The 12694-nt window shown below is 37.9% G+C and overlaps 1 protein-coding gene across 8 annotated transcripts in view; it reads left to right on the plus strand.

Moving 5' to 3' along the window:
* The first annotated feature begins 435 nt into the window (after positions 1–435).
* Positions 436–12694, plus strand: part of LOC135103451 (FAST kinase domain-containing protein 1, mitochondrial-like) — a 31445-nt gene continuing 19186 nt past the window's right edge. Inside the window, exons 1-5 of one of the 8 annotated variants that reach the window (XM_064009779.1) lie at positions 476–686; positions 2461–2581; positions 4100–5965; positions 11658–11843; positions 12469–12620. In XM_064009779.1, the coding sequence (XP_063865849.1) occupies positions 4109–5965; positions 11658–11843; positions 12469–12620 (2195 nt within the window). In that variant the 5' untranslated portion in view covers positions 476–686; positions 2461–2581; positions 4100–4108. Of the gene's footprint in view, positions 687–2460; positions 2582–4099; positions 5966–7908; positions 9563–11657; positions 11844–12468; positions 12621–12694 lie in introns of those variants that run through there. The other 7 variants (XM_064009769.1, XM_064009805.1, XM_064009792.1 and 4 more) reach the window with 7 other exon arrangements.

The following is a 12694-nucleotide window of genomic DNA, read 5'->3' on the forward strand; positions in this document are numbered from 1 at the left end:
TGTGTGTGTGTGTGTGTGTTACTGATCGGTAATATCCCATGTCCTGTTGATTATGTAAATTTTGCATTGGGAATATTGTAACAACTAACATAGCATTATTTAGTGACCGAGGACTTTAATATTGATTTTTCTTAATTGTTTGCTGCTGCTGCAGTTAACTGGTATTATTTTTTTTTTATCTTTTCTGTGATCGGTTATGCTTAGCTATAATGTGATTTCATTACATAAACACTTCGTTATATCATTGGTACAACCAATGCTGCCAATGAAAGTGCGAAACGTAACCACTAACCAATAGACTCGTCAGAAACAAAACTAACCATATCCGAGTTTTATTTACGTAAGGTTTGAATATGACCTACAACAGCTTATGAAACTCGGCACTCTGTTTCGCTAGGGGAAAAGCAAATATATGATTTAAAAGATGCAGTAAGAGAAAAGCAAATATATCATTTAAAAGATGCAGTAAGAACACGTGCCTCGCCGCACCGGTCAGCCCGCCAGCTGAGGCTGATGTAAACAAACAAGCGGAAAACAGGCATGTCCTCCCGTGCGCTGGTGAACATAAAAACCATTTGGAACATATCTGTCATGGGCCATGGGAAATTAGTCCACGAAGCAGGTGAAGTGACAGGCCGTGGTTCCCATCCCTTGCTGCAGAAAAGATAAACCGGTACTTCTCAGAGGTGAGAAGTCTAAGTTACGAACATTTTTAAATTCCATACACAACCTTTCTGCATGGTTGTGATAGAGCTGTTCCTAGCATCGACGGTATTATCTACTACCTTTTAAGTGACACAAACATTTTGGGGTAAAAATGCAGAAGCACTGTTCCCATCCTTTTCTCATAAAATCTTACCCTAGCCTCAGCAAACTTGGGAGACCTATCGGGAAAGCTAATTTTTTTTTTTAGATTTCTCACATGGTTCTCTCCCCTGGCGGGATTGACAACCCAGGTGCCCAGTGGAAGCCGCACTCTGCTGATACGCCAGCCTTCTTAATATTTACCTTATGTGCTATATTGCTTTTACAAATCTTCAATCAGCTGAATGTTGCATCATGTGGAGCAAAAAAAAAAAAAAAAAAAAAAAAAAAGATAAAGACTCGCCAAGGTGAGCAGAAAGGGATGCCTTGAAACCAGATACTGTTTTTGTTGATTTTAACCATTCATAGAAGGTAAAATTCTATTGCCCCCTACACCCTAGCCTAACCTAACCAACCTAACCAAACCTGCCTTAACTTAATCAAACTTAACCTAACTTACCCAACGTAACCTAACAGTGTAATCCAAATCTAACGTAGTCCAACCTAACCTAACCTTGCTAAAATGCTGACCACCCACTGAAGTTGCCACAGATGTCAAGTAACACTCCTAAGAATTGAAAATAATATTTTGCAGATATACAATGGTTCTTCTTTAAGTAAGGAACATACCTCTAATTATCAGATCAAAATTTTGAGACAATTTTTTTTTTCACTTTTTTTTTTTTTATTATGGTCCAGACCAGTAAAAAAAATTCAAAGAATTTTTGAGATTGAAAATTTTTTCTATAGGATTACAGATGATTTAATAATGAAAAATGAAAAAAGAATATTGATATGAAAAGTCTACATCAATCAATATTTTTCTTTTTTTTAGTTCTAAATTTCTTTTAAAAGTGAAATATGATTATTATCTATGCATCACCCCTAAGAATCCAAAGGATATAATATATGGATATAATATATCCATATATTATATGGTATATACATTGCTTCTTCTTTAAATAAGGAACATATCCCTATAACCAGGTAAGAAATTTTTGAGAATCAAAACTTTTGAACTTTTTTGATAAAGATCTGGACCTGTGCAAAGAAAATTGAAAAAAAAAAGTGATTAAAATTTTTACTTCAAAATTACAAAATGTTGATTCATAAAAGGTAGAAGAAAAATATCGATATAAAAAAATGTATGTCAATCCATAAGTGTTTTTTACTGCCTAAATTTATTTAAGTCTGAAACATGTTTATTACCAATGCACCACTCCAAAGAACTCAGAAGGATATTTTACATGTGTAAAATGGTTTTTCTTTATTGAAGTAATATATCTCTGTTATCAAGTAAAAGTTTTAAGATTTGTTTAACTTTTCTTTAAGTTTTGGACTAGTAAAAAAGTTCCAACATTTTTGCAAATAAAAGTTTTTCCTTCAAAATTGCAGAATGTTGAATTATGAAAACTAGAAGAAGAATATTAATATAGGAAGAATATATCTGTTAAGGTTGACAGCAGACCTGTCACGTTGACATGAACATTTTATTGAATTCAGTCAAAACCTGAGAAGACACATATAACAAATGACAAAACTTTGCTTTGTTCTCAGTCATTACAGTGCTAAGCAATGCTAAATATAGTATTAGGTAGTTTGATATCCATCAATCATAAATACATTATGTTAATTTCCCTTATATTTAAACTACAGCAGGATTACAATGAACTCACATATTGGGGTCTAACACACAGCAAGCGATGGCTCAAACCTCCTTGCCTCATGGCTGTCCTGTGTACTGTGTGGTGGCTGCCTCTATGCAAGGGAAGAGAGTGTGAGTGTCACATCCCACTGTGACTTCTTTGAAAGGGTTCATGATGAGCCAACATGGGAAACAAGGGCACCATAGAGGGGCACCCCAGACATGTTTACATGCATATCTCTCTCTCTCTCTCTCTCTCTCTCTCTCTCTCTCTCTCTCTCTCTCTCTCTCTCTCTCTCTCTCTCTCTCTCTCTCTCTCTCTCTCATAACAGTGATAACAATATAAATCGATGTTTTTTCTTGTTTTCTTTTCCTTGTTTCTTTTTTTTTCTTTTTTTTACATTTAGTTTAAAAGTGAAATATGGTTATTTTCTATGCACCACTCAGAAGAACACAAAAGAATATTTTATGTGTTTAGAATGGTTCTTCTTAAAGTAAGGAACATGTCCCTTTTATCAGACAAATTTTGAGATGGAAATTTTTTTCACTTTTTACCTAATAAAAAAAAAAAAAAAAATGCAATTAAAATTTTTTCCTAGGATTGCAAATGATTAAATCATGAAAAGTAGAAGAATATTGGTATAAAAAGTATATATCAATTGATGGTTCTTTTTTCTTTTCATTTTTTTCTTCATTTCTTTAAAAGTAAAATGTGGTTATTATCTATACACCACTCCTAAAAATTCAAAAGAATATTTTACATATGTACAATGGTTCTTCATTAAGTATGAAAAATATCTCTACAATCAGATAAAAATTTTGAAGTGCAAAATTTTTCCACTTTTTTAAGGTCTGGACCTGAAAAAGAAAAATGCAATAAAAAATTTCCTTCAAAATTAGAGAATGTTCAATTGTGAAAAGTAGAATATTGATATAAAAAGTATATATCTGATGACAAAGTGTTTATATGCTTTGTAAATTTCTTTTAAGAGTGAAATATGGTTAGTATTGAAGCAACACTCTTAAGAAGCAGATAGTATTGCGGATAGTACTTTTACTGTGGATGCTCCATGGATGCGGATGTGGAGGCAGATATCCAATATATCACTAATCTGTATGTAGTGATGCATGTGGCTGCTCACCATCATGGAGATAATCTTATAGAAGCCAATTATTTGTAATACATCATGTTGGAGCTCACAATTAACTTCAAAGATTTTGATTAGAATTTTCACCGTTGTAGATATTGCTATAAAGTGAGAAGGAAGGAGGAGCGAAGGATTTTTAATGTATTTTTATTAACGTACCATTTCTAAGCAAATTTTATTATTTTCTTGCTTTACTTTCACTTTCCTCCATTTTCTATGATGCTGCCTTATTTATAGGAAACAATTAGTTTGTACCATAAGAATATCAAGTACCATAAAATGGGTTGATAGATGTGAGGATATTTTGGATCCAGCTCATGAGATTTAGTGGTATAGAATATACATAGGACAAAGAAATTAGACTTATTTATATATTATTATTCACAACTTCTCAATGTACTTTGCTACTTCTTGCATTATATGATTTATTTCTCTGATGTCATCATGCATTTGCAAGAATTTTTATATGAGAATTGATGATATGAACAATGTTATCTTTCAGAGCCCAGCCATGAGGTTCAGCATTGCTGTCAATGCAATGTGGGTGGCAGGGTATGGTTCAAGACTTGCTGCTGCCACCTGTATTGGTACTCAGCATGTTGCTTGGGTACTGCACCACCAATCTGGCAGCTACTGTCTGCCACATATTGGTTCCACAAGCAGCAGTTGGTTAAGTGATAAAAAAGTTACTTCTTTCTCTAGGAGTGCATTTACTTCATTCACAAACAAAATTCATAAAAGACATTATGCTATAGGCACAGACGGTGATAGTGATGATGATATAATGAGTGATTCTGAATTTGAAAATAGTGTTTTTTTCAGAAGAAAAATGCTAGAGAAGGATCAGTTGGACTCATTGCGTGTGAATTTGTACCCAGGCTCAAATGATGATGTTATCAAAAAGATAAATGAAGCCAATAGTGTACAAGAAGTGTTTGACCAGATCGAGAGGTGTGGTGACTATCCAACTGCTGAGCATCTGAGTCAGGCTATTGTAACACTTTGGGATCTCCAGAAGGTGTATGGAAGATATGGTTATGACTGCTTTATGATTACCAAAAATGAGATTAATCAGTTTTTAGAAAAAATTTTGAATCATCCTATGTTTGAAAAGTTAAGTGTGTGTTTGGAAGCAGTTTGTGAAGACTTGAATAATAGTTCACTTTCATCAATGCTACTGTATCTTAGTAAACTGGGAGTAAGTAATCACTCCCCTGTCATGCAGAAACTTACATTAGTTTGCATGGACAGGATGGATGGCTTTAACCTGACTGCCTTGTCAAGACTTTCTGTGTATTTACGTGATCAAGGAGTTAAAGCATTTTTCTTGCAGTCAAAACTGCTTCCTCTGATAGCAAGTAAACTTGATGATTGCTTGGATGCTGATGAATTCCACATGGTTAGCATATGCTTCAATAGTACCAAGAGGCTCATTACAAGGCCTCTCCTGAAAAAATATCTTGTTTTAGTTCAGAAAAAATTAAATGAAGGATTTTTTGAAATATGTGACCCTAGAATTACATTGAAAGTAATAAAGCTGCTTGATTATCCAGAGTTCTCATCACGGCACAAGCTTCTTCAGCCTCTGATGTTGTGTCTAGGAAAGAACTTCCACTCACTCTCTGTTGTGCAGGTCATGGATCTGAGCAACTACTTCCACAGTTCCCGGGAACCTCTTGATGTATTCCACAAGATCTGTCAGTACTCTATTAATATGATTTCAGAAGCTAAAATATCTGGTGGACGTCCAGATATATTGTGTTTAGCTCCCTTTACTTCATTGAAGATGAGAAATTACTTTGAGAGGCTCATAGTTGAACAGCTGGAGGAGAAAGATTTTCATGAATACATTATGGTTATTTTCAAGGCTTTGAGATATTTCAAAACATCTAATCCTAAACTTTGTGATGCTTTCTGGATCAAGTCTATGAAGTCAGTGGAAGAGGAATTGAAAAGCATTCCTCATCACTTCTTGGGAATGAAAGAAATGACCCGGAGGAAAGTGTATCAGCGGTACATGTACTTTAACAATAACCTAGGTGGCACCTACAGAAACTTTGCCTTGGAAAGGACCATGTCAACCTTGCTTATGAAGGATTTGGAAACTTGCTGTGGATTTTTGCCCAACAAAGTTGCCAGTATGGCAGCATTCATCATTGGCTATTCCTCCAGAGAAGGAATACCAGAATCTGTTTATGAAAAAGTTATACTTTGTGGCCCACAGTTTTCAATATATGACACCATGTCCATTTCTCGTGGGATGCAGATTTCATTAGCCCTAAATCGGAAGAACCTGCAGAGAAAACTGATGCAACAGATCACAACCATTTGTCGCATGTTAGATGCCAGGACTGAAGAGTTTTTGAAGGTGTGTATTTTTCCTTTATTTATGCATGTGTTATTACTTAGCATTAACTGGGTACTAGACATCCTCACAATTAAACTTTCATAAAAAAAATCGTGCTCTAAAGAATTAGTGAAAATACCAGAATAGCTGCTGATATGACACACTGCAAGGATAATTTAAAATTCTGTATAAGATCTAATAAGCAGAGGTAGGTGCATGTCAATAAGGATGCATCCATGCTTGAACTTGTAACTCCATTCTTGAATTGTTGATTGGAATTGATTGGAAACAGGCTTTACTTTCCTAAAAATAACATGTTTTTCCTTCCAAGTAACAGATGTTATTGAATAAAGCATTGTAATGGCAAGTAAACTGTGATGATATATAATATTGATAAAAAAACTTAATTAACTAAAATCAGCTACAAATAATACTCAGCAAGTTTCAGAAGACAGTGAAAAAAATATGAAAGACTTGTAGGCAGCAAGTACAGTATTATTGCTTTATGTTGATGTTATTTGCTTTTCTTTGATTCTTCTCTTATTAGTTTCTCAGAACACATGGAGCACCTTTTTCTTTTCTTTTTTTTTATGATGTACTCTTTCCTTTCAACCCCTTCACATTTATGAGATTATCACAAAAAAAAAGAAAGGATACTTCAATAAATCTAAGTTAACATTTTGTAGAGTTTTTGCATCTTTCCATCCTCACTGAATCATGTTCTTCCATATATATATATATATATATATATATATATATATATATATATATATATATATATATATATATATATATATATATATATATATATATATATATATATATATATATATATATATATATATATATATATATACTGCCTGATGTGAGGATTGTTTATTTTCCATATCTTTTCTTAGACAATTTTCTTCTATGTGGCCACAATGACCTTTCCTGACCAAACAAATATGTCATGCAGTGTCTCATTGCATCTGAAATTTAAGCAATCTTGACCACAGTTAGAGTTAAAAGAAATATGTATGGGTAGGTAGTCATGTGCTGAACAGATCATAAGTGGATAATTGTGAAGAAAAAAAAGGGGGGTAAAAGAAAGCAGGACAGACTGAGAACTAAATGAAGAAGTGATGTTAGTGGTTTACAGATAACACCTTTAGGGTATCCAGATTGCAGGTCACAGACACAACCCAGCCAGACGAGTCAGTCACTTTGGGGTAGCTCACCCACTTTGCTGTTAATCTCTCCTCTCTCTCTGCTACATTTGTTATGGTGGTTCAGAATAGACAGGGAGGAAGCAGAGATGAGTGGAAAAGGCTCCAGAATCCTTTTTATCTTGCAGTGGGATCATAGAGCCTGATGATGATGGTTATTATTCACCATCCCTATGTTTCACTCACAGTCCTCTGCCTTTTGCTGTCATCTCATAACCAAGTTGAATTAAACCTCATGATCTAGAGGGAAAATCATTTGTGTTCCCAGATTATTATTATTATTATTGTTATCATTATTATTATTATTATTATTATTATTATTATTATTATTATTATTATTATTATTATTATTATTATTATTATTATTACTATTACTATTATTATTATTATTATTATTATTCACTAATTTGTTATTTATCATCTTTTTCATTCATTTATTTGTCTTTTTTATTTGTATCAGAGAATAGTGGCAAATCTTGAATAATGTTGAAAGACAGATTCTCACCTCAGATACTGTATCAGCAAAAACTAAAAGCAGATTGCATTGTTCTACAGCACCTTCCACTTAATATCAGGAGAGATAATCCTCCCTCTTCTCTCTCTCTCTCTCTCTCTCTCTCTCTCTCTCTCTCTCTCTCTCTCTCTCTCTCTCTCTCTCTCTCTCTCTCTCTCTCTCTCTCTCTCTCTCTCTCTCTCTCTCTCTCTCTCTCTCTCTCTCTCTCTCTCTCTCTCTCTCTCTCTCTCTTTTCTTTATTAATGCACTCAAAAGTACATAGATATTTACAAGGAAAATAAAGATTTTACAGGTTAAAGGTGGTAGTGTGAGCACCCCTATCTTAAAACCTAACCTTGATATGCACTATATAAATAATTCACCTGCACCTGTGTCACTGTCACACACCACTCTGAGCCAAACATGCGCTAGCACTTCAAATTTCTGGGCCCCACACACGGCAACACTCATGTCATCCGAGCACATATGTGAGGCTAGAAAACTGTTCCAACACCACATATGTTTGCATAAACTGTCTTTGGTGATGCAATGTGTGAGCGCGGTGTGGCCAGGGCAGCTAGGATTGTATCCGCGGCCCTGGTGTTTACCTGTATTTGATGAGGCATCTGCTGGAGTGGCTGCAAGTGAGACACTCTCTCCTGTGTCACCTTGTAAAGGGTGGTCAGGCCTGCTATGTCTTGGCAGTGCTGAAGGCTGTCCAGGCTTGTCCATTGGTCAGGCTGGCCATCTCAAATGATTCTCTCCACCCTCTACTGGACCTTGTCAAGCAAACGCAAGATGTGATGGGGCTGCACCATCCCAGGCAAGATAAGAGTACTCCAGTGATGAGCAGACTTGGGCTTAGTACAGCAGTTGGCTGCCCCTGCTGTCTGGGAGCCAGGAGATCCTACTGAGGGAGGCTAATTTTCCTGCTGCTGTTCTGGTGAGCTGTGTGATGTGCGGCCTGAAGGTCAGCATATTGTAAGCAATCCCCAGGATCTTCATCTCTTGTTGTGGCGCCAGCATCGTCCCTTTGAACAAAAGACAAATCTAGCGGCTTCTTCTGGACACCACAAGCAGCTGTGTCTTCTCAGCAGTAAACCTGATCTACCATCTGTTTCTCCATTCCTCAATGCGGCAGAGAATGGAATTGAGGCGGGATGTCATGGAAGCCTCCTCCCCAGGGTTGAAAGCCAAGGACACAGTGATGTCATCAGCATATGCCCTGATGCTGGGGTCAAGGCACAGCAAGTCGTTAATATAAACATTCCACAGCAGTGGCCCCAACACGCTGCCCTGTGGTACACCTGCTGTAATATGTTGTGGGGATGACTGCTGCCCATTGTGTACCACCCTCAAGTGTCTCCCCTGCAGGTAGTCATGTAGCAGCTCGAGCAGAACCCCGTTCACACTCGCTGCACACAGCCTTTCTGGCAGAGCAGCTTGCCACACATGGTCGAAGGTGCTGGCTAGGTCTAGCACCCGAAGAGCAGTTGGTTTTCCTTTGCCCAGAGCATTGTTTCACTTGCTGTTCAGAAGCAGGTTGAGGTCTGCGGCCAAGTGCTCCTTCCTGAACCCAAACTGTCTGGTGCTGATAAGATGCTGGCTGTCCAGGTGGGCAGTGAGGCGCTGTGCAATGATTCCCTCCAGCACCTTGCCCACCACTGACAGTAGGGAGACAGGGCAGTAGTTTACCACCTCAGACCTGCTGCCCTTCTTGTGCACAGGGACAACGAGGTTGGCCTTCCTTAATCGTGGCCATGTGTTATGCCGCAGGATGGCCTTGAATATCCTGGTGAGGGGATGAACAAGCTCTCCAGAACAATGGCGCAGAACCTGGGGCTCACCCCATCAGGCCCCATCGCTTTTGTCTCCTGTAGTGTAGAGAGGGCAGCTCACACTTCTGTCTCATTCATGGTAAGTGAGGTCAGCCTGACTTAGCCACCACAGGGAGTGAGAGGGAGGCCTGGAGGTGTCAGGGACAGTCATATCTAGCAAAAACTTTCTGGCTAGCAGATCCACCTTCTCCTGGGTTGAGGTTAGGAGGGAAGGATTGGTGGGCTTGTTTGCCTTCCCTTGGCTGTCCTTGGCAAGGCCACGCCACTGTTTGGAGCCGACTTGGCCGCCACTCAGCTTCCTTTTTTTTTTTTTTTTTCTTTTTTCCATCCATTGGTCCTGGGCCTAGACTTGGGTGGCTTCCATGCTGACGCCTCCTGCTCTGTGATGCTCTCTGTTATGCCTCATAGGGTGATGTTTATAGGAACAACATGCTCGGAATTTTTTTGTCTGAGGCAAACTGACATTGAGGCCCGAACCATGGCCAGTGAGAAGCCATGTTTATGTGTTATTTGTGGGACACCCAGTGGTCCTGTGCCTCCAGCAGCATCTCAGTGAAGTGCTCTACCTGCTGGTCCACATCTCTTTGCAACAGGCACTCCCAGTTCAGCTGTGACAGATGATGGCGAAAACCTGCCCAGTCAACCTGCTCCCCACTGCCAGAAGACGTGGGTTGTACTTTCATCCCAGGGCCTCCTCAGGGATTTCCTGGTGAAGATTGCCCTGTGGTCTGAGCTGTCAATGGGACCCAATGACAAGCAGTGCACCTCGTGGGGGAGAATTCCATCACCATGGGGTCAAGAGAGGAGGCAGATCAATGAGTTGGGAAGGTGATGTGGTTGTGCAGGTCAGACATGGCCAGCAGGAAGTTGAAGGTGTTTCTTATCCCTGGAGGATTCACACTGATGGACTGTCATGAGATAATCAAGGTTGCCTGCAATGAAGCTTAGCACCACAACGTTTAAGGAGGCCTTATAGCAAAGCGCAATTCCCCCTTCCTGTGTGGAGTGATCCTTTGTGGCCCAGGCAGAGTAATCCTTTATGCAGGCATAATTTGCCGGCATACTGCTGTTCAGGAAGGTCTTGGATGCAAACACCATGTTGGCGTCCTTTGCACAGACAAATCTGTGCAGGAGCACAGATGTTTGTCCATGTTATTCCATGTTTGTGTGGAAGCCATGCAACCATGTCGTCTTGTGCTGGTGCTGGAAGGCATCATCGTAACTGTGTGATGCAAGCAGGGGTGGGAGTTTTATGGTCTCTCTCTCTCTCTCTCTCTCTCTCTCTCTCTCTCTCTCTCTCTCTCTCTCTCTCTCTCTCTCTCTCTCTCTCTCTCTCTCTCTCTCTCTCTCTCTCTCTCTCTCTCTCTCTCTCTCTCTCTCTCTCTCTCTCTCTCTCTCTCTCTCTCTCTCTCTCTCTCTCTCTCTCTTTTTTACATCTTCAGACACACTCCTTGGATGCAGTCCTTCCACTGTATAAAGGATCCCTCATTGACATGCACATCATCTCTGGGTCATAGTGGTTTTCTTTTGAGAACATGGAACTATACATCTCACTATTTATTGTCTCGTTTTCATAATTTTAATATAGTTAATTGCATAATTGTCTGTTCTTGACTGATTGTGACAAATTTATCTTGAAATAAGACTACAAGAGTTTAGAAAATTTGATGAACCAAAGACCATAATGTTCCTAAAGCAACACCATTAACTGCTCAGATGAAAGTGATACCACCAATAACCACAAAGATTAATGGTCTCTTGGTTAGGAAGTAACACATTTTTTACATGTGTGTAATTTCTAGGATGCATCCTATTTGTTCAGTTTGTAATATTTTTATTACTTTATATACTCAGCTCATATGAATAATGTTTTTCATGTTTGCATAATATTTCTTAGTAAAATTATAATGTTTCTTGACTCGATTTCTATACCAGTGCTCACTCTCCTTTCTGTTATAAACCTGGCTAATGTTCATAATGCTTGTGTCATTACATTTTCCTAAATCTTTCTTTGTATTTTCTTCATATATAGAGAGAAGTAGATAGAACTAGCTTTATTCCTTCACTTGTTTATCATTAGTAAGGATTATTGGTCAGTTTGTAAGTGTTGTCTTTGATATCATAGCTGCAGACTAGAAGCTGTACATATTGCACAACTTGTATTTCTTTTTCAGATGGCAAAATCATTAACTGAAATTATTAACCTTACACGAGGTTACCTCAACCGTCGTGGATCCCCAAGAACTTTCACCTTTGACAGAATCATATCTGCCTTTTCCCCTCACCTTGATGAACTCAACTCACGCTACATAAAAGAAATTTGTTTATGTCTTACCACCACATTATACTTGGCTCCAGAGGTGAGTAATGAGGAATATATGTGCATAGGTTGATGATCTTATGTTCATGACTATATTTTCTGCTTGGGATGTTTTTGATCAAAAGCCACAATATGATAGTGGTTATTCCTGAACAAGACATTTCTAATCATGTCTCCATCAGTGCTTAAGCCTATCATCCTTTCTCCATTTTCATTTCTTCAGACACCATACACAACATACAGTACCTTCAAACATTACATTCCCAACATTCAGATTCCCTAATATTTCTGTGTTTATGTTCTCTCAGGCTCTTCAGGCATTCATCAACATCAGTTCACAAAGTTTCCCCCACTTCTTTTTTTCCTCTCACTACCAGGTCTTGGAACACTTACAAATTATCATAGCACCCATCCAAACGTCATTTTTATCCTTATAAATTTCAATGGTTATTATAACAGTAGTAATTTTAAAAAGAATCATAATTATCACAATAATAAATCAAGTAAAAAAGCATTGATTACATAATTTGATGGTTTTAAATTTCAAGCATTAACATCACTAAGAAGAAAATTTGTAATTGCTGATCAGGACATGTAACTTAATTACTGAAAAAATTAATAATTCTCTGGGAATAATCTGTTGATTTTTAAAAATTATTTTCCAGATTCTTGAAGCTGTGAGTGAGTACATTTTGAAGAACAAGAAGTACATATTGACAGATACGATGGAGGTGGTACTGACATGCTTCTACTGCATTGGCTACACTCCAAAGAATGTGGAGCAGCTCTTGACAATCTGCACAAATAGCTTCCTGCAGTTTGTATTTCCAGGATCCTAACTCTGGATTCTTGTTGTTTCTAACATTATGAAGGGAAGGCCTTTCAAGAAGG

This window comes from Scylla paramamosain, chromosome 1 (genome assembly GCF_035594125.1).
Source record: "Scylla paramamosain isolate STU-SP2022 chromosome 1, ASM3559412v1, whole genome shotgun sequence".
NCBI classification, from domain to species: Eukaryota; Metazoa; Arthropoda; class Malacostraca; order Decapoda; family Portunidae; genus Scylla; species Scylla paramamosain.